The following is a 20,344-nucleotide window of genomic DNA, read 5'->3' on the forward strand; positions in this document are numbered from 1 at the left end:
CTGTGTCATCAGAGAATATTTTTGGGATTGGCAGCTGCAGGCGCCTCTGCCACTCAGGCCCAAGCCTGGCGGGCGGTTGGGGACCTGGCGGCTGGAGGTGGGAGGGAGGAGGGGAAAGAGGCCCAGGCTGTGGGAGGGGGCTGGGAAGAGAGGCTCTCCGGAGCAGGAAGCCAGGCCGCGGGCAGGGGAGGCTGCGGGGCCCCTCGCTGCAAAGGCAAACAGGAAGGACTGCCCCTCGAGCTCTCGACTCGGGGCCCGGGAATCTCCGCCGCCGCAGAGCCGCAGCTCCGGGCCGAGGGTAAGGAGGCGAGCCGGGAGCGGGCGGCCGGGGGAGAGCCCCGCGGGTCCCCGCCGCCCCCGGCCCCAGACGCGCCGCGCCTCGCCTCGCGGGCTCCCGCCGCCGCCCCCGGCCTCCGCGCGCCCGCCGCCCGCCCTTCCCCCCCGCCCCGCTGCGGGCCGGCCGCCACGATGAAGGCGGGCTCGGGGGATCAGGGGAGCCCCCCGTGCTTCCTGCGCTTCCCGCGGCCCGTGCGGGTGGTAAGTGGCGCCGAGGCCGAGCTCAAGTGCGTGGTCCTGGGGGAGCCGCCGCCCATTGTCGTGTGGGAGAAGGGCGGCCAGCAGCTGGCGGCCTCCGAGCGCCTCAGCTTCCCGGTGGACGGCGCCGAGCACGGCCTGCTGCTGAGTGGCGCCCTGCCCACCGACGCGGGGGTCTACGTGTGCCGCGCCCGCAACGCGGCTGGAGAGGCCTACGCGGCGGCCGCCGTCACCGTGCTGGAGCCGCTGGCCCCTGAGCCCGAGCCCCAGCCCGCCGAGCGCCCGCTGCCTCCTCCCGGGGCGGGGGAGGGCGCCCCGGTGTTCCTGGCGGGGCCCCGGTCCCAGTGGGTGCTGCGGGGGGAGCAGGTGGTGCTGACGTGCCAGGTGGGGGGCCTCCCCGCGCCCGCGCTCTACTGGGAGAAGGACGGGATGGCCCTGGACGAAGTGTGGGACAGCGGCCACTTCGTGCTCGAGCCCGGCCGTGCCGAGGGCGGCCCCGGCGTGAGCCTAGCGCTGCGCATCCTGGCGGCGCGGCTGCCGGACTCGGGCGTCTACGTGTGCCACGCCCGCAACGCGCACGGCCACGCGCAGGCCGGCGCGCTGCTGCAGGTGCATCAGCCCCCCGAGAGCCCGCCCGAGGACCCCGATGAGGCTCCCAAGCCCGTGGTGGAGCCGCTCAAGTGCGCGCCCAAGACCTTCTGGGTGAACGAAGGCAAGCACGCCAAGTTCCGCTGCTACGTGATGGGCAAGCCCGAGCCCGAGATCGAATGGCACTGGGAGGGCCGCCCGCTGCTCTCCGACCGCCGCCGCCTCATGTACCGCGACCGCGACGGCGGCTTCGTGCTCAAGGTGCTCTACTGCCAGGCCAAGGACCGCGGGCTCTACGTGTGCGCAGCGCGCAACTCGGCGGGCCAGACTCTCAGCGCGGTGCAGCTGCATGTCAAAGGTACTGCGGCACCCCTGGGGCTGCCCGGGCCCTGGGGAGGGGCCTCCAGCGCTGCCCGGGAGCCGGTAGGGGGAGGGGAGACGGACTAATAGCATACCGTTTCCTGCCCGCCTCCCACCCCCCAGGGATTCGTATTTAGTAGGTCTCCAGGGTACCCAGGAACTTCTTAGCAAACTTCGTAAGTGATTCTGAGGCCGAGGGTGGAAAACCAGCCTTTGATAAACCGCTTTAAGGAGTGATTGATGTACAAACCAAGAGGGAGCACTTATAGTCCAGGGGATTTCAGCCTTTTTGTTTCACTCCCCTTCCCTCAATGGAAATCCCTTGTGGAGACTGATATAAGGAACATTTTATGGGTGTACATTTCCGGGTCCAGATTCATAACTATCCATGAGAACAAGGGTAAGAGGAGGCTGCATTCACAACTGGGTCTAGTCTGTGAGTCCTGGGGGGGAAAGTCTGGCTGCAAGCGACACATTGAGAAACTCCTGATTCACACCAAAGGTAGACTTGAGGGAGGGAAAAAAAAAAAATGCACTTTTATGAAACTGCTCTCCAGGTTTGAAAGAAGAAGAAGGTGAAGGAGAAGAGATTTCCATTTCAAAGTTGAGTCACCAGCAGTATCTAATAACATTAGATACATTGCTCATAAACAGAAAACTCAGAGGAAAAAAACATCCCAAACTCCCACTGGAAGGTGAAGCTCTCCAGAATAGGAGTTCCCTGCAACTCCAGGGATTATACTTTCACTGGCTGTTCCTCAACTTGTCCCCTCAGAGGAAGAAAAGTGGGCACATTTCCTGAGCCCTGCCTGGCGCGAGGGCAGCATGTGGCACCTGTGCTTCTGTGGTGAGGTCTGATGTGCACAAACTCGCAAAACTGCACTAACACCATCAGGAAAGAAAAGCCCAGTGCGAAGGCAGAACTTCCCAGAGGCACAGGACACACACGCTTCTCCAGTGGCCTGATAACCCGCTGGCCATTTCCATCATCATGCTTTCTTTTTGTAAAATGCAGTTTTGACAACGACAATTTATTTTATTTTTTTTTTTTAGTGTTTATTTTTGAGAGAGACAGACAGACAGAGTACGAGTGGGGAGGGGCAGAGAGGAGGGAGACACAATCTGAAGCAGGCTCCAGGCTCTGAGCTGTCAGCACAGAGCCCGATGTGGACCTTGAACTCAAGAACCGCGAGGTCATGACCTGAGCCGAAGTCGGCTGCTTAACACACTGAGCCACTTGCCCCCCCTGAAAATGACTACTTTAAAATTTTTTTTTAAGTTTTATTTATTTCTTTATTTTGAGAGAGAGCGCATGCACTCATGTGCCAGGAGGGGAGGAGGAAGAGAGACAATCCCAAGCAGGCTCCACACTGTCAGCACAGAGCCTGACCCGGGGCTCAAACTCACGAACCGTGAGACCATGACCCGAGCCAAAGTCAAGAGTCAGACGCTCAACCTGCCGAGCCACCCAGCCGCCCCTGTTTCTTTAAATTTTAATTGCACTTTTTAAAAATCATTTTATTTTTTTCATCATGATTATTGTGCCCCTTTAATCCCCATCCCCTATTCCTGCCCCACCTCCCCTCTGCTAACCATCAGTTTGTTCCCTATAGTTACGAGTCTGTTTCTTGATTTGTCTCCCTCTTTTTTTATTTTTTCTTTCACTCATTTGCTTTGTCTCTTAAATTTCACATATGAGTGAGGTCATATAGTATTTTTCTTTGACTGACTTATTTCACTCAGCATTATATGCCCCAGCTCTAGCCAGGTGAAAACGACTAAAGTTCTTTAAAAATGAAATTCAGCTCAGCCCCTTGCAGAATTTGTGTAGTGCCTCTGAGGGACCCCAGGGAACAGCTGGAAAATCACCGTTGTGGTCCAAACCCTTCCATCCCTTTCCCTGCTTGACGGTCAGGAAACTGAGGCCCAGGATCACTGAAACGGCCTTGCTCAGGGTGATGTGGCCGGAGTGTCAGGGTCAGATGAGAATCCAGGCCACCTGACGTCTCTCCTGTTGGGTTTTCTGTGATCCTGGAATACCTGCTGGCCTGGGAGGAAAATGGCAGGAGCTGACGCGGGTATAGGCAGTTGGTAATGCACGGAGCCCTTCCCCTGGTCTGGCCCTCTCCAGAGCCTTCTATCTCTCCCCTCCCCACAGAGCCCCGTCTGCGCTTCACCAGGCCCCTGCAGGATGTGGAGGGCCGGGAGCATGGCATTGCCGTGCTGGAGTGTAAAGTGCCCAACTCCCGCATTCCCACGGCCTGGTTCCGTGAGGACCAGCGGCTGCTGCCCTGCCGCAAGTACGAGCAGATCGAGGAGGGCGCTGTCCGGCGCCTCATCATCCACAGGCTGAAGGCAGACGACGACGGTGTCTACCTGTGCGAGATGCGGGGCCGGGTGCGCACGGTGGCCAATGTGACAGTCAAAGGTGGGCTGGCCAGTGGGAGGAGGCCGAGGCTGAGGCAGGCGGATGCCCAGGCCCCAGGCTGGGGGATTCCCGTCCTTTTCTCAGGGCCCATTCTGAAGCGGCTGCCCCGGAAGCTCGACGTCCTGGAGGGAGAGAATGCGGTGCTGCTGGTGGAGACACAGGAAGCTGGGGTCCAGGGGCGCTGGAGCCGCGATGGGGAGGACCTGCCGACCATCTGCCAGAGCAGCTCCGGCCACATGCATGCCCTGGTCCTTCCAGGGGTCACCCGAGAAGATGCCGGCGAGGTCACCTTTAGCCTGGGCAACTCCCGTACCACCACTCTGCTCAGAGTCAAATGTGAGGGCAGGAAAGCCCGTGGGCAGACTGACTCTTCGAGGGCCGGACAGGAGGGCCAGGGCAGGAGGGTGACCAGATGCCAGAGCCTGGGTTGGCAAAGCAGACTCAAGTTGGGAGGGCTGTGGGAGGCTGGAGCAGGGCTGGAATGCAAACCCTGCCTCTGTCTCAGGCGTCAAGCACAGCCCCCCGGGACCCCCGGTATTGGCAGAGATGTTCAAGGGCCATAAGAACACAGTCCTGCTGACCTGGAAGCCCCCCGAGCCGGCTCCTGAGACCCCCTTCATCTACCGGCTGGAGCGGCAGGAGGTGGGCTCGGAAGACTGGATCCAGTGCTTCAGCATCGAGAAAGCCGGAGCCGTGGAGGTCCCAGGGGACTGCGTGCCCTCCGAGGGCGACTACCGCTTCCGCGTCTGCACAGTCAGCGAGCACGGCCGCAGTCCCCACGTTGTGTTCCATGGGTCTGCTCACCTCGGTGAGTCAGTCCTTCCGGACCCAGCCTGTCCGCAGCCGTACCCCAGTCACACCTCCCCACCCTCTCTCCTCCCTTCCCCAGCCTTCGGTCCCCGTCGTGTTATATGCCTTCTGCCTGCCAACTCTTGTCCTCTGCCAGCCCTCTGGTTCTGATGGCGGCACTCTGTCCCCATCTCAGTGCCCACAGCCCGCCTGGTGGCAGGTCTGGAGGACGTACAGGTATACGACGGGGAAGATGCGGTCTTCTCCCTGGATCTTTCCACCATCATCCAGGGCACCTGGTTCCTTAACGGGGAAGAGCTCGAGAGTAATGAGCCAGAGGGCCAGGTGGAGCCTGGGGCCTTGCGATACCGGATAGAGCAGAAAGGCCCACAACACAGACTCCTCCTGCAGGCTGTCAGGCACCAGCACAGCGGGGCACTCGTTGGCTTCAGCTGCCCCGGTGTGCAGGACTCGGCCGCCCTCACCATCCAAGGTTGGTGCTGGTGGGGACCTGAGTGGACACAGAAGTCCTTGGTGGGTTCAGACGGAGGGCTCAGCGGTCCAGAAGGCCAATTTCCACCTACGTACGACGTACGTTATCTTCAGCATCGTAGCCAAATTCTCTTTGTGGCTTATAGAATTCCATCACGTTTGCTATCTTAGAGGCATGGCCCCTGGGCCCTAGTCCCTGACTGCTTCCTGCCTTATCATGTAACCGATAACATTATCAGAGCAACTTCTTGTGGTGTTAGGCACAATCCTAATCGTTTTACGTGCGTTAATTAACATGGTTCTCTCGACAGCCCTACAAGATAGATTCTTTGGTGAGTCCATTTTACACATGGAGACACTGAGTCACAGAGGGGTTAAGTGATTTGCCCAGAGTCACCGAGCTAATGAGTGGTAGTGCTGGGTTATGAAGCCAGGCAGTCTGGTGCCAGAATCCCACTGTGCCACCTGTAGAAACCAGGAAGGAAGGGGATGAGGGGTCCCTGAGGAGGACGGTTCTTGGTGGGCATCTGAAAGTGCAGGGGACATATGGCATTTGCCATCTCACCATTGCTGGAGTTTGTCCGGCCAATCAAGGAATTCCTCGGTGACCGAGCACAGGGCCAGGCAGGTGGTCAGCTGCTGGCATCCTAGGAGGAGGGCAGAGTAAGAACCAACAACCAGAGTGGCATTTTCAAAATGCAGCCTGGGACCCCTGACATCAGAACTGCCTGGAGGGCTGGTTGATAATGCAGATCCCCTGGCCCTTGCATGCCTGTGTGGGGCCTAAGAGGTTGCATTTTCAGTAGACTCCCTAGGAATTCTGTACGCTCAAACATTGCCCTTGAGAATTGGCATGTGAGCCCAGCGATTTTCTTTTTAATTCCAACAAACGCGTTGAGCCAGCGGTTGTCTGGCCTGATGTACTCCGGCCTGCACCAGCGACGGGTGTTTATCCCAGGTGGAGCATGACAAGGGTGCTGCCTGTGCCCACGCTTCTCCCCACACAGAGAGCCCGGTGCACATCCTGAGCCCCCAGGACAAGGAGTCGTTGACCTTCACGACCTCGGAGCGGGTGGTGCTGACCTGTGAGCTCTCCCGGGTGGACTTCCCAGCGCGCTGGTACAAGGACGGGCAGGAGGTAGAGGAGGGCGAGTCGCTGGTGGTGAAGATAGATGGGCGCAAACACCGCCTGATCCTGCCGGCCGCCGAAGTCCGAGACAGCGGCGAGTTTGAGTGCAGAACAGAAGGCGTCTCAGCCTTCTTCAGTGTCACCGTCCGAGGTCAGCAACGATGGTGGTCTGGGCTCCTGCAGCTGAGGCTGATTCCCGGGGGCCATGCAGGCCCTGCCCCCTGGTCTGCCTGCTTGGGGGTCCCTTCCAGGGAGAGCCAGGGGGGCCAGCGGACACGTTTTCAAATTACTCTGTACTTGCTTCCTAATCCTCCCGTGCACCAACACCCTCCAGCATACTTGCCTTCCACATACCCCTGGCTAGGTAATGAGGGTGGGGAAACGAAATTCAATGAAGGGAAGGAGAGGCACGTGCTAACATTTACTGGGTCCCTGCCGTGAACCCAACATAATACCAAATGTTTCAAATACATAGGGTTTCACGTAATCTTCACATCTGGATGAGAAGCAGTAGATCTCTACAACACAGATGAAGAAACAGGCTCAGAGAGGTTATGTGATTTGCCCATTATCACACAGCCAGCAAACACCATAGCTGGGTTCACACCCAGGTCTGTGCTTATCCTACTATCTCAGGTAGCCACGGTCAAAGGGAAGCTTTAAGTGCAGGGGTCCAGTGGTTCTCAAGCCATGTTCTGGCTGCTTCAGAACCACCTGGGAAGCTTGTTATAAATGCATACGCCCAGGCCCCCCAGCTCTCCAGCTCCAGACTATCCAGGGTAGAGCCTGGGGATCACTCCGGGAAGGCAGCTTGGGAACCACTGATTCACCTCATCTTCTCGCTTCGAGTGGACATCCTGTCTCAACCCCACTGCAAGGAGGCCCTCTAACTGCTGTACACGCACCCAGTGACAGGGAACTCACTACCTGTAGCGAGCAGCTGTCTCACTGTGGCACCGAAGTCATTCCCCCTTCCTGCCCATCCTAGGGCCGGTGCTCCAGGGGATCCCTTGTAAAAACAGCAGCAAGCGTGGCCCAGTGTGGCCCATGCTAATGACCTCCTCTCAGCCTAGGCAAAGGCTGTTATCTGTGCCTCCCCCTCCCCCATGTCCCCGCCCAGCCACCCCCACATCCCGTGGGGACGCCCAGAACACAAAGGTGCCACATGGTTTGCGTTGCCTCACCTGCCATGCTCTCAGTACCCCACGTCATTGCTCCAGACCACCCTGCACAGCACGGCCTTAACCCTCCTAGTGTCCCCTGGGGAGGAAACTGTCTCCTGTGAGTCTCCTGTCTGCGTGACCTCGTTTTGTCTGCTTCCCACCAGACCCCCCGGTGCATATCCTGGACCCCCAGGAGCACGTGTTTGTGCATGCCATAACCTCTGAGTGTGTCATGCTGGCCTGTGAGGTGGACCGAGAGGATGCACCCGTGCGCTGGTACAAGGATGGGCAGGAGGTGGAGGAGAGTGACTTTGTGGTGCTGGAGAAGGAGGGGCCCCACCACCGGCTGGTGCTGCCTGCCGCCCAGCCCCCCGACGGGGGCGAGTTTCAGTGCGTCGCTGGAGATGAGCGTGCCTACTTCACCGTCACCATCACAGGTGGGGGGACAGGCAGGTCCGTGTGGCACCGCCTAGCAGCTGTCACACGATCCCCTCCGGGCCACTCTTCCCCAGGCCCTCTTCCCTCCCCGCAAGCTGATTGCGTGCTCCTCCTCGGTCTGCATCCTACGATTCAGTCACCCACCAAAACTACGTTGTCCTAAACGCTGGCCAGGGCTCCACGAGTCACAGAGCACCTCTGCCCCTTTCCGTTCTCTGGAGAAGGAGAACCTTCAGGAATGGCAGAGCTTTCCGGCGGGGCAGGGTGTAGGGCAGGTAAGCCCCCACCCTAGAGGGGTCAGAAGACCTCAAAAGTCTATGGGAGACCCTGGCTCCATCTGGGCACCTAACCCACCTCTCCCCAGCCCCATCTTATGTACGGTCCCTGCCCCAACCCAGAGAGCGTAGACCATTTCTACAGCAAAGGCTGACACCGTGGTCCCGATGGGGCCACCGTGCCTGTGACGTGCTTTGGTGACTGTGGTTGTGTCTCCAGATGGGGGTGGCTGTCCCAGCAGCTAGGAGACCTAATCCAAAGGAAGATTCTCTTCTTTTTTTTCTTTTTTTTGTTGTGATGAGCACTGGGCGTTCTATGTAAGTGGGAAGGTGGGAAGGCTCTCTTCGTCAACACGTGGCCCACTTGCAGGAGGAGGGAACAGGCGTGGCTCAGGGAGGGCAGCCGGGCGCCTCGGTCCCAGCTATGACTGTCCCTGTCCCGCAGATGTCTCCTCGTGGATCGTGTACCCCAGTGGCAAGGTGTATGTAGCGGCCGTGCGCTTGGAGCGTGTGGTGCTGACCTGTGAGCTGTGCCGGCCGTGGGCCGAGGTGCGCTGGACCAAGGACGGTGAAGAGGTGGTGGAGAGCCCCGCATTGCTCTTGCAGAAGGAGGACACCGTCCGCCGCCTCGTGTTGCCTGCCGTCCAGCTGGAGGACTCCGGCGAGTACTTGTGTGAAATCGATGACGAGTCGGCCTCCTTCACTGTCACTGTCACAGGTGTGGGTTCACCCCAGCCGCCCGGGGTCACCAGAGGACAGTCCTGAGCCCTCGGGGGAGCTGGCCACCTACTCCCTAGTCGGCATACTGGGGAGGAGGGAGGTGGGGCTGCGGGTGCATGTACCGAGGCTCCCTGCCCGGAAGACCCCAGGGCCCCTATTCAAGGAAGCAGGCTCCTCCCCAGCACCAGGGCCAGGAAGAGCTGTGCTCCCCTGGCTCATTTACTGGGTGCCTCCCACGTGCCACCAGACCCCGGGCCGGGTGCTGCAGGTAACTGGTGTGTGATATACATGCACCGTCTCTGCTCTCAGAGCTGCAGTCTAGCTGGGGAGGCAGCTGTTAACCAGGGGTCGCAAACGGGCAGTCCGTAGGGCCCCATGCAGCCCACAGATGTGTTTTGTTTGGCCTGCAGAGTCTTACCAAAGTCAGGACAGTTCAAATAACAATCCGGAGTTATGCGTCCTCTTGAAAAAGCCGAAGACCCGGCGGCTCTGGTCCCGATTCCCCCCATGGCGACGAACAGCTGGTGCTGAGTAGCAGCTGCCCCCATAATATGGGGCCCACATTCCTCTGCCCTTCCCCCTCTGCCATTCCTCTTTGCCTCTCCCCAGACCCCTTCCGCCACTCACCTGACCACCTACCTGGCCCCTGTGGGCATTTGAGTTTGCGACCCCTGTGTTAAACCAATAAATGCACAAATAAATGCACAGTTGACACGTCGTGACAAGTGATGTGAAGGACCAGAGGGCTGGAGAGAGAACAGGAGAGTCAGAGAGGGCTGCGGAGAAAGCCACCACGCCCCTGGGCTGGACTCTGGACACCTGGTGGCAAGCAGACAGACCCGCTCACTTCCCTCCGGGAGCACGAAGCCTGGGAGGAAAGCCAGACACTTTAGAGGGTCTCAGAAGGTGGACTGTCCAGTGTTGTGACAGGGGTACAGAGGGAGCTCAAGGCTGGGGGGCTGCTAACCTTGTCGGCAGGCAGGAAGTGCCTTCAAGGCAGATACTTGGGGGCAGGGGCCGAGGTAGCTGAGTGGGGTCAGGTTTGGGCCGAAGGTAGATGGGAGAATGTTCAAAGCTGGAAAAGCACAAGACGACTGTGAAAGTCACGGTGGTTCGGTGCTGGAAAGCGTGGGGCCGCAGGCCTCAGCGCCAGACCTGGTGTGGATATGCAGCTCGGGGAGGTGGCGGGGCGCTCGCAGGGCCTGACAGCTTGGTGGCACAGAAGAAACGTGCTGGCTGCACTGCACTGTCTTGTCGCCCTGTCCTCCGCTCTGCCCCAGCAGTGATGCCTCGATCCAGGCTGAGCTGCCTGGGTGCCCCCACCCCCAACCCGTGAGAGTGCAGCCTGGAACACCCAAGCCACAAAGCCAAAGGCCTCTCTGTGCATGTTTTGTCCTGTAGTGACCCCTTCAAGCTTTTCAGCCCCACGCCCTGGCCAGACACAATGGCAGACACACATTTCAGCTCACACCTGGCCTCCCCACAAAACACCAGATTGCTCACCGGGAAGTTCACACAAGCGGCCGGGAAGTTCACACAGAGCCAGCCCGGCTTTGGGCCAGGGATAAACAAGTCTGATGCCAAGCTGAGGTCCCGCAGCTGTGCGGACACTCCAATCCTGTCATGGCACCTTGTCCTCACCCCACTGCTCCCTTCACCTCCTTAGCTCCCCAGGCAGCCGCACCTTTCAATCTACCAGCCTTGCTGGACCCCCGAGAACCAGCCTGCGTCCTTTGGACTCTTAGAACAAGCCCTGTTAGGGAGGTGGGTTGTGGAGGCAGAGGACTTGTGTGCTGGTGAGCACGTCTGCCCATGCGCACCTCTGCAAAAAAGTGTTTCCGAGAAGCGAGCAGTTCCTGAGCTTAGCCACAAGGGGGCCGCATGGTAAAGGGGCTCTAAAATGTCTTGGAAACTAGAAGATTCTGGGAGATGTTCAGGGCGCATGGGAGCATGGGCAGGCTCGGACTCAGTGCTTGAGCACCAGTCACCTCCAGTGTTGACATAGGAGGTCCTTTCCTGTGGAGGAATGACCCCTTTGGAGCAGTTGGAGATGAACTCCCAGAATCAGCGTTTAGCATCCCTGGGGAACTCAGGTGCTGGCAACTCGTAGACACAGATGCAAAAATCATTACTGAGTTCTGCAAGCTTTGGCTTTCAATCCCTACCACTGCTCACAGAGTCTGAGCCTCCCTTTAACACATGGTGGCTCTTCCTCCAGCCCTCGAGTACGTGGACCCAGCTGTGACCTTAAAGAGATTGGTTAATCACTCTTTGGCTCGATTTCTTCATCTGGAAAACAGGGATAAAATGATACCTACCTCTTAGGATTGCTGTGAGAGTTCAGTGTGTAAAGTGCTTAGGACTGTTCCTGGAACCTTAGGAAATCATACAGAAGTATTCGCTGTTCCGGATCTACAATCTCTTGTTCACAATTCTGAAATCCAAAAAACCTCTCCAAACCAAAAGTCTTTTTCTAAGTTTCGTCTTCAGAGTCATTTCAGTAAAACCTGTGAAACTATTTCTGCTCTTTAAGTATCTTGTTTAGAGTGAGTATATGTATATGTCACACTGCCGAAATGTTAGTGTGGTTGGTTGCGGCGGGGGATGGGGCGCGGGGGGGGGTGCTCCAGTGGGGGCTAAGAGAGGCAGGTATGTGATATATAATAAATGCACCTTTTTTTCCTGGGATCTGAAGCATTCTGGATTCACATCTCTGGCCCCAGGGTTTTCGGAGGGTAGATCGTGGACCTGTTATTCCTTGTTATCATTATCCTTATCACTCTTGTTGCGAGCGACAGGAACTCCGTGTTGCCAGGGCGGCTGGCGATTGAGTTTGTGACAGCCTGTGATTGCCCCACTCTGCAGAGCCCCCGGTGCGCATCATATACCCCCGAGATGAGGTGACCTTGATCGCCGTGAGCTTGGAGTGTGTGGTGCTGATGTGTGAGCTGTCTCGGGAGGACGCCCCTGTGCGCTGGTACAAGGATGGGCTGGAGGTGGAGGAGAGCGAGGCCCTGGTGCTGGAGAGCGACGGGCCACGCCGCCGCCTGGTTCTGCCTGCGGCCCAGCCCGAGCAGGGGGGCGAGTTCGTGTGTGATGCTGGAGATGACTCAGCCTTCTTCACTGTCACCATCACAGGTGGGCATTCTCTGGGCACCGTGGGGAGCTAGAGAGGCAGGAGGCCGAGGGACAGACACCCAACCTTCTCACTTCCTGCTTCTTAGGGGCCCCCCACCTGCCCCACACAGCCTGCCCCTCCCCCAGACTCCTCATTCTCAGCCATCAGAGAGCCCTGGCTTGCCCAGATCAAGCCATGACAGTGACTACAGAGAGCCCAGCAGTTAGGAGCATTCATTCATCCATTCATTCATCAAATATTTATTGACCAACTACTATGTGCTCGGCACTGTTCTGGATGCTGAGGGATAGAGTAGCAAGCCAATAAGAGAACACCTCCGGTCTTTGTGGAGCTCGAGTTCTAGTGAGGATACACAGACAACCAGTAGGCGATGATAAGTACATCAGAAGCAAAGTGGGGAAAGGGGGTATGGAGTGGGGGCGTGGTAGGGTGGGGCGTGCACTGGGGTCACATCGGTCTGGGTCTACCTCTGTCTATCTGTGGGCCCTCAGACAAATCACTTTCCTCTAAAGAGGCTTCGAGTCCTCCTCTGTAAAGTGAAACCAACATTGGTGCCGCCCTCGGGAGCGTCAGGAGTAGCTGTGAGAAGAGCTGCCGTGTGCTTAGCACAGCACCGGGCACACAGTAGATGCCCCCAGATGGTAGCCACACAAGTCCCGAGAACTGCTCTGGAAAGAGAGAGTGCTGGGAAGCCAGTGTGAGTGGGTGGGAGCCTGCTGGCTGAGCCTGAGCACCTTTCCCTCTGTCTGTCCACCAGCCCCACCAGAGAGGATCGTGCACCCGGCAGCTCGCTCCCTGGACCTGCAGTTCAGGGCTCCAGGGCGTGTGGAGCTGCGCTGTGAGGTGGCCCCTGCCGGGTCCCAGGTGCGCTGGTACAAAGATGGGCTGGAGGTGGAAGCATCGGACGCACTGCAGCTGGGAGCCGAGGGGCCCGCTCGCACCCTGACCCTGCCCCACGCCCAGCCCGAGGACGCCGGGGAGTATGTGTGCGAGACTCGGGATGAAGCCGTCACCTTCAACGTCAGCCTGGCCGGTGGGTGCTTCCTGCCAGCCCGGGTGCGGAGGGGGCAGTGAGCCGGAGCTGACATGTTCCTCTCTCTGTCCAGAGCCCCCAGTCCAGTTCCTTGCTCCAGAGGCAGCCCCTGCCCCACTCTGTGTGGCCCCTGGGGAGCCGGTGGTGCTGAGCTGCGAACTGTCCCGGGCCAGTGCCCTGGTCTTCTGGACTCACAATGGGAGGCCGGTGCAGGAGGGCGAGGGCCTGGAGCTCCATGCTGAGGGCCCCCGCCGCATCCTCTGTATCCGGGCCGCAGACCTGGCCCACGCAGGCCTCTACACCTGCCAGTCTGGGACAGCCCCGGGGGCCCCCAGCCTCAGCTTCACCGTCCAAGTGGCTGGTGAGTATGGCCCGGGCAGAAAGACTGAGAGCGTTGCACCCCCAAGCCCATGTGAGTTTCCCCGCCTCTCTAGCATGCTTTATCCATCCCTCACCCACCTCTCTCAGTATCTTGCCCTCCCCACAGCCCTCGGGCCTCTCCCCGTCCAGTGACCCCCAGCTCTGACCCCACAGAGCCCCCCGTGCGGGTGGTGGCCCCCGAGGCAGCCCAGACAAGGGTTCGCAGCACCCCAGGCGGGGACCTAGAGCTGGTGGTGCGCCTCTCCGGGCCCGGGGGCCCTGTGCGCTGGTACAAGGACGGGGAGCGACTGTCGAGCCAGGGGCGGGTGCAGCTGGAGCAGGCCGGGGCGAGGCAGGTGCTGCGGGTGCGGGGGGCACGGAGCTGGGACGCTGGGGAGTACCTGTGCGACACGCCCCAGGACAGCCGCATCTTCCTCGTCCGCGTGGAAGGTAACAGTGCACCCCTCACTCCCTGTGGGCCCTGTCACCCCAAAGACCACACCCCTGCACCCTTCTGGGACTCCTTCAGCCCCCGACCCCCTCCTGGCTGCCTTGGGCTCTAACCGGTGCATGCACAACCGGTACTTGGATGAGGCTTCAGGAACCCTCTGTATAGGAGGAGCCATAACCCAGTGGTTAAAAGCAGGGGCTTTGGGGTCAACCCACCCAGGTTCCAATCTGGGTTCCACTTGTCAGTAGTGTGAGACTCTGGCAAGTGGCTCCACCTCTCTGGGCCCCGGCTCTGAAGGGCGGGGCGGGGGGTGGTGCTTGTCTTGTAGGGCTGTTGTGACCCTTAAATGAGATAAATAGGGTCCATGGTAAATTACCTAATAGGGAGTCAGAGAAGTAGGGAGCCAGGCTGGGATTGAAAGGAAGTAGCTAGGAGCGGCAGGGAGCTGGCATCTTGTCCTCTGAGATACCCCCCGTGGTCCTCAGCAAAGATCTTTCGGATAACTGAGAGACGAGGACCTGCACCCAGGAGAGGATGGAAAGGAGGGAGAGGGAAAGACACAGCCCCACCTCACTGCCTGACCCCATCCCCCCAGAACCACCACTGGCAAAGCTGGTCTCAGAGCTGACGCCACTCACCGTCCATGAGGGTGACGATGCCACATTCCGGTGTGAAGTCTCGCCGCCAGATGCCGATGTCACCTGGCTCCGCAACGGGGCCGTTGTCACTCCGGGGCCGCAGTTAGAGATGGCCCAGAATGGTTCCAGCCGCACGCTGACGGTGCGACGCTGTCAGCTGGACGATGCGGGGACCGTGACTGCCCGAGCAGGGGGCACAGCCACAAGTGCCCGGCTCCACGTTCGAGGTTTGGTCCTGATGGGGATGCAGTGGTCTTGTCTCCTGTGCCTGTTCTCTCAGCCCTGGCCCTGGCAGCCTTGCGCCTCTGCCCAGGGACCGGCCGGTGAGCAGGGGGTCGGTCATCAGCCTCCAGGCCCCACCAGGCTCCATGACCCCCTCCCCCTTCCTCCCCAGAAACGGAGCTGCTGTTCCTGCGGCGGCTGCAGGATGTGCGGGCAGAGGAAGGCCAGGACGTGTGCCTCGAAGTAGAGACAGGTCGAGTGGGCGCAGCAGGTGCCGTGCGCTGGGTGCGAGGTGGGGAGCCCTTGCCCCGTGACTCGCGCGTGTCCACGGCCCAGGACGGCCACGTCTACCGCCTCTTCATCCACGGCATCGTCCTGGCCGACCAGGGCACCTACGGCTGTGAGAGCCACCACGATCGCACCCTGGCCAGGCTCAGCGTGAGGCGTGAGTGCCCTGTCTTCTCCTAACCCATCACACTGCCCCGTGGCGCAGCCTTTCCTGGCTGCCCCAGGGCCCCTCAGACCCCCCACCAAAGTGCCCCTCGCCACTGAGGCAAGTCAGCCCTGGCTGGCCTCCAGAAGTGTGACCTGAAGCAGCCTGCCCAAAGCAAAACTTTTCATTTTCTAGTGTTTTCTATCTACCCTAGAAGTCCGTGTGGATTTTGCATTCCATTTCACGTGTCCCAGTTGGCTTTGCTGTAAACGTAAATATTATACTCCAGAAACACGTGCCGTGTTTATCCCTCAGTCACCTGCCCCAGGGTCCACGGGCCCATTTGGCAAATAGCAACTCCCCCATCTGCCCCAAGCCAGAGCTTTCTATTAACTGCGAGACCTCATGCAAGTTACTTACTCTCTCTGAGCCAAGTCTTCTCAAGAATGGGGCTGATCCGTACTTCAAGGGTCTTCAGGAACAATAGCTCAGATGACATGAAAAATGCCCACACAGAGCTTGGTAAATGGTTGCTGTTGCTGATATGTAGTCTCTTCTAATTTATTTCATTCATTTAATCGCAATAAACCCATGTCTCAATGCTGTTCGCCTTGTACGGTTGGAGAAACTAAAGCCCAGAGAGGTCGAGCAGTTTGCCAAAGGTCACACAGCACACAAACCATGTGGCAGAGCTAGGGCCTAATCCCAGCTTGTCTGACTCCGATTCCTGTGCTCCTCCCAGTGTCACAGTACCCCTCACCCAGACTCCTCGACCCTCTAGCCACAACTCATCTCCTTCACGTGTGCCCTCTCCTAAGCCCCTCCCCACCCCGCCCAGTTGGCCTCCTGTGCTCCTTTCTCCCTGATCCTGGTTCCGGGCTTCCTTCCACAGGGGCTCAGATTGGGTGTTAGGGGTGGTACAGGCGGGGCCAAGAGCTGTGTGAACCCTCAAAACCCCCGCCCAGAGCTGGAGCCCTCATCCTCCCTCTCTCCCCATCTCCCCCCACCAGCGAGGCAGCTAAGGGTGCTGCGGCCTCTGGAGGATGTGACCGTCACTGAGGGGGGCAGTGCCACCTTCCAGCTGGAGCTGTCCCAGGAGGGTGTGACCGGGGAGTGGGCCCGAGGTGGAGTCCGGCTGCAGCCGGGGCCCAAGTGCCACATGCATGCAGAGAGCCACAGTCACCGTCTGGTACTCAGCGGCCTGGGCCTGGCTGACTCGGGCTGCATCACCTTCACGGCGGATTCCCTGCGCTGCGCAGCCAGACTCACTGTGAGAGGTGTGGATTCTGGGCCCGCTGCTTGCCTGCTGACTGCCCTGAGTGTGATTCCACCGATCCCCCTCCCTGTGTGGCCCCCTGCACTGACCCTGCCTGTCAGAGTGTGCCTCCCCTGACTCTTTGGCCTTGGGTGGCCCCCAAGACCGCCCTGCTTGAGTGTGGCTCCTCTGACCGATCTGATCCAGCGTGACTCCACTGACCTTCTGGTCCCTGTGAACCACTGACCATGCCACTGTGAGTGTGCCTGTGCCGGTGTGGTCCCTCTTGTCTGCTGCCTGACCAGGGCCCCACTGACCACTCTGAGTGTGGCCCCACTGACCACACCTGCCTGCCGTGGCCCCTGCTGCCTGCCTGCGTGTGCCCTTCTGACCACTCAAGTCCCAGTGACCCACTAACTGCCTAAGGATGACTCTGCTAGCAACTCTGGTTCAGGGACGCCCATTTTTCTACGCCCCATATTCCCCACTGACAACACGTGCTCTGGAGTTCCCCCCATTGCTCCTCTGAACACATCATGTCTCCCACTGGCCAGTGTCACCTGTCCATTCCAGTAAAGTGTGGTCCCCACTGACCATACCTGCCTATAGGTGACTCCACTGGCGTCCCTGCTTTGGTTCCCGCCCCCATGCCCCGCTAATTCCAGCATGTCCCCCACTGGCCAACTTAAAGTGTGATACCCCCAGCTGGCCACTCCTGTCCCATTGACCCCTGTGGCCCTGTTGTGTCGTCCACTGACTAGCATCCCACTTGGACCACTTGTGTCCCGGCACATCCCCCTCTGACGAGTGGCCTCCACCCACCACCTTCCCCAAATGCGTCCACCACTGACCCCTGTGCCCAAGTGTGTCTTCCTTCTCCCCCTCCCAGAGGCCCCAGTGACCATTGTGAGGGGGCCACAGGACCTAGAGGTGACCGAGGGAGACACAGCTACATTGGAGTGCGAGCTTTCCCAGGCCTTGGCTGATGTCACTTGGGAGAAGGTCAGAACCCATCCCACCTTGACATCATAAGGACATAATGATAATGGCCCAAATGGAAACAACTAATACTCCCTGAACAGATGTGTCTGGCACTGTGCTCAGATTTACTTTACATTAAACCCTCTAATCCTTACAACAGCCCTATAGAGTAGGTTTTGCTATCTCTGTGTTATCTCTAAGGAGCCTGAAGCTCAGTGGGGTGGTATCGCCCAGCGGCAGACAAAAGGGGTAGAGCCATATTTGAGTCCAGATTTGCCTTATTCTAGAATCCATGCTCATGTCCAGAGTGATCGGTACACGACTTTTGGCTTCCAGTGCCCACGGCGCCCCTTTTCAGTCCTAACATCCCCAAGGATGACACCTTCCCAGTGAGGCTCCTGGGGAGGCCTCAAAGGCTCAGGACAGCCAGATCCCAGCCTGGGGGGACAGAGAGGCATAAATGCTCCTCGAAACCTCTGGACTTCAACAGACGGCGCCGCCCTCTCCCAAGGCCGAGGCTGCCTGTGTCCAACCGAATTCTCCCCGACCCTCTGCAAATCTCGCCCCTAGGACGGGCGCCCGCTCACCCCCAGCCCTCGGCTCAGGCTCCAGGCCCTCGGCACGCGACGCCTTCTCCAGCTGCGGCGCTGCGGCCCCTTGGACGCCGGGACCTACAGCTGTGCAGTGGGGACGGCTCGCGCCGGCCCCGTCCGCCTGGCAGTGCGCGGTGGGTACCGGGCGCTGCCCGGACTGGGCAGTGCTGCGGGCGCGGGGGCTGCGGACCCGACTAGCCCCGGACAGACTCCGGTGCCTCCCGGGAGTAGGGCGGAGTGTGGGCGTGAGCGGGCACCGCCCCCTCAGCCCCGCCCCCGCCTCACGCCCCCGGCTCCGCCCCAGAGCGCACGGTGTCAGTGCTCTCCGAGCTCCGGGCGGTGCGCGCCCGCGAAGGCGACGGCGCCACGTTCGAGTGCACCGTGTCGGAGGTGGAGACCACCGGGAGCTGGGAGCTCGGAGGCCGGCCGCTGAGACCCGGAGGCCGCGTCCGCATCCGACAGGAAGGTCTGGCGGACTTTCTTCCTATTCTGGCCCCCTGCTGCCCCGCCCCCGGCTCAGGCAAACCCCGCCCTACTAGGATAAGCCCCGCCTCTGGCTCGAGTGAGCCCCGCCCCACAGCCCAAGGAACCTTCTCCCGGTATTTCTCCGGTCCCCAGCTCTGAGCCACCGGTCCTGGACCACTCCTCTTTCCCCTCAGTCCCGCCCCCGGCGCACATTGGCCGCGTCCAAACCGACCCGGGGACCTACTCCGGCCCACCTTCATCCCCGAACCCTCCCCTTGGCTGCTCCGGCCTCGCTAGCGCCTCTCTCACCCCCAGGGAGGAAACATGTTCTGGTGCTGAGCGAGCTGCGCCCGGAGGACGCCGGTGAGGTCCGCTTCCAGGCGGGACCCGCCCAGTCCGTGGCTCAGCTGGAGGTGGAGGGTAAGCAACTGGGGAGGGACGGTTGGGAGAGGGCATCATCTCCCCTCGGGACTGGCAGGCTGGCGGCTGGTCCTGGGAACACTGCCTCCCCACCTCCCTTCCTCGAGGGACTCTTCTGGGGCGGGTCACAGAGGGCAGTGCGTTTCCTGGGGAGGAGGAGACTTTGGGTTAAGGGTACAGAGGATCGGGCTGGTGCCTTAGATATCTAAGAGAAGTGGAGGCTGCAGGGAGGGGGAAGATGCGTCTCTCCTCCTGGGGGCCCTGCGTGTCCCTATTAACTTAAGCCCTCGTCCTCACCCCCAGCACTGCCTCTCCAGATGTGCCGCCGCCCGCCTCGAGAGAAGACGGTTCTGGTCGGCCGCAGGGCGGTGCTGGAGGTGACTGTGTCCCGCTCGGGGGGCCACGTGTGCTGGTTGCGGGAGGGGGTCGAGCTGTGCCCGGGAGACAAGTATGAGCTGCGCAGCCACGGCCCCACCCACAGCCTGGTCATCCATGACGTGAGACCTGAGGACCAGGGCACCTACTGCTGCCAGGCCGGCCAGGACAGCGCCCACACACGGTTGCTGGTAGAGGGTGAGTGGAGCTGACTGGGCAGAGGTCAGAGAGGCAGGCTGGCTGGCCAGACAGGAGGGGTCGCCTGGGAGCTGGTGGGCTGAGACACGCCTACCAGAGGTTTTCCAGGACTTGGGATGGCCAACTGGTTCTGGGGTGTGTGGAGGTGGGGAGTGGGGGAGGGGCTGAGGGCTGAGCAGAGGAGGGAGCCCTGTGTTCTCTACTGGAACCGTCTGGTTCAGGTCAGCCGTTTCCACCTTTCTATGCCCTTTCCTGTCCAGGCTTCTCACTTGCTCCTGCCTCTGGACTGTGTCTGTCTCTCTTGAATGCCCCATTTGGACCCTAATTCCTCTCCTTCCTACCTACTAGCCCCTGATCTGTGCCTACCTGTCCCTCATCCCCCTCCTGCTCTCTGCCCAGCTGGCTTCTGCCCATCTCAGCCAGCTCCACATCGGGCTGAGAAGAGGGCTCCTCTAGTCCCATTTCCTTCCTCTTCCACAGAGATGCCCCCTCCACTTGAATTCCCGCATTTCCTACCCCTAACTGGGGGCTGACTCCCATTTTCCTGCCCTCATAGACATCCCTGACAGAGGCCCAGAAAGGGTGGGGCAGAGGGTGAGGAGCCAGCTCTTCCTGTGCGGGTGCCCAGGCTCTGCCAGGGGAGAGGACGGTGGTACCCACTCTCTCCCCAGCCCCACGCCAAGTCATTCCTCTGCAGGTAGCTAGGAGGACCGAACCAGGCCAGGCAGGTGCCCTCGGACAGCTTGGAAGGCGTGTGCCCGTACCCTGGGCAGGGGTGGGGAGGCAAGGGAACCACAGGTGTTGGGGACAATAAAGTGGTGCAGTCCTTTTCCCTGGCTCTCTGTGTGATGTAGGAGGGCAGAAC

The 20,344-nt window shown here is 60.0% G+C and overlaps 1 protein-coding gene across 2 annotated transcripts; it reads left to right on the forward strand.

Moving 5' to 3' along the window:
• The first annotated feature begins 148 nt into the window (after window positions 1-148).
• On the forward strand, window positions 149-20,341 carry OBSL1 (obscurin like cytoskeletal adaptor 1). Of its 2 annotated transcripts, XM_049614805.1 has the most exons (21): window positions 149-1,480; window positions 3,641-3,910; window positions 3,995-4,246; window positions 4,416-4,718; window positions 4,896-5,192; window positions 6,199-6,471; window positions 7,648-7,920; window positions 8,642-8,914; window positions 11,782-12,054; window positions 12,813-13,088; window positions 13,162-13,449; window positions 13,623-13,898; window positions 14,495-14,764; window positions 14,932-15,204; window positions 16,203-16,469; window positions 17,337-17,449; window positions 17,999-18,155; window positions 18,326-18,487; window positions 18,802-18,906; window positions 19,210-19,479; window positions 20,181-20,341. In XM_049614805.1, exons 1-21 carry the CDS (start codon window positions 469-471, stop codon window positions 20,291-20,293), a joined length of 5,796 nt encoding a protein of 1,931 aa, XP_049470762.1. In that variant the 5' UTR covers window positions 149-468; the 3' UTR covers window positions 20,294-20,341. The 2 variants fall into 2 exon arrangements, with proteins under 2 accessions (XP_049470762.1, XP_049470761.1); XM_049614804.1 differs by lacking the exons at window positions 11,782-12,054; window positions 12,813-13,088; window positions 13,162-13,449; ... (8 more) ...; window positions 19,210-19,479; window positions 20,181-20,341 and adding an exon at window positions 9,327-9,626.
• The last annotated feature ends 3 nt before the right edge of the window (window positions 20,342-20,344 follow it).

The sequence above is a fragment of the Panthera uncia genome (assembly GCF_023721935.1).
Source record: "Panthera uncia isolate 11264 chromosome C1 unlocalized genomic scaffold, Puncia_PCG_1.0 HiC_scaffold_3, whole genome shotgun sequence".
Classification (NCBI taxonomy): domain Eukaryota; kingdom Metazoa; phylum Chordata; class Mammalia; order Carnivora; family Felidae; genus Panthera; species Panthera uncia.

What these genes read in the sequence shown, in the direction of transcription:
- OBSL1 (XM_049614805.1), top strand. Translation starts at nt 469, where the DNA reads ATGAAGGCGGGCTCGGGGGATCAGGGGAGCCCCCCGTGCTTCCTGCGC. An exon ending in GGCCGCCCTCACCATCCAAG is followed by an intron (nt 5,193 to 6,198) that starts GTTGGTGCTGGT and finishes CTCCCCACACAG; the next exon opens with AGAGCCCGGTGCACATCCTG. An exon ending in CTTCAACGTCAGCCTGGCCG is followed by an intron (nt 13,089 to 13,161) that starts GTGGGTGCTTCC and finishes CTCTCTGTCCAG; the next exon opens with AGCCCCCAGTCCAGTTCCTT.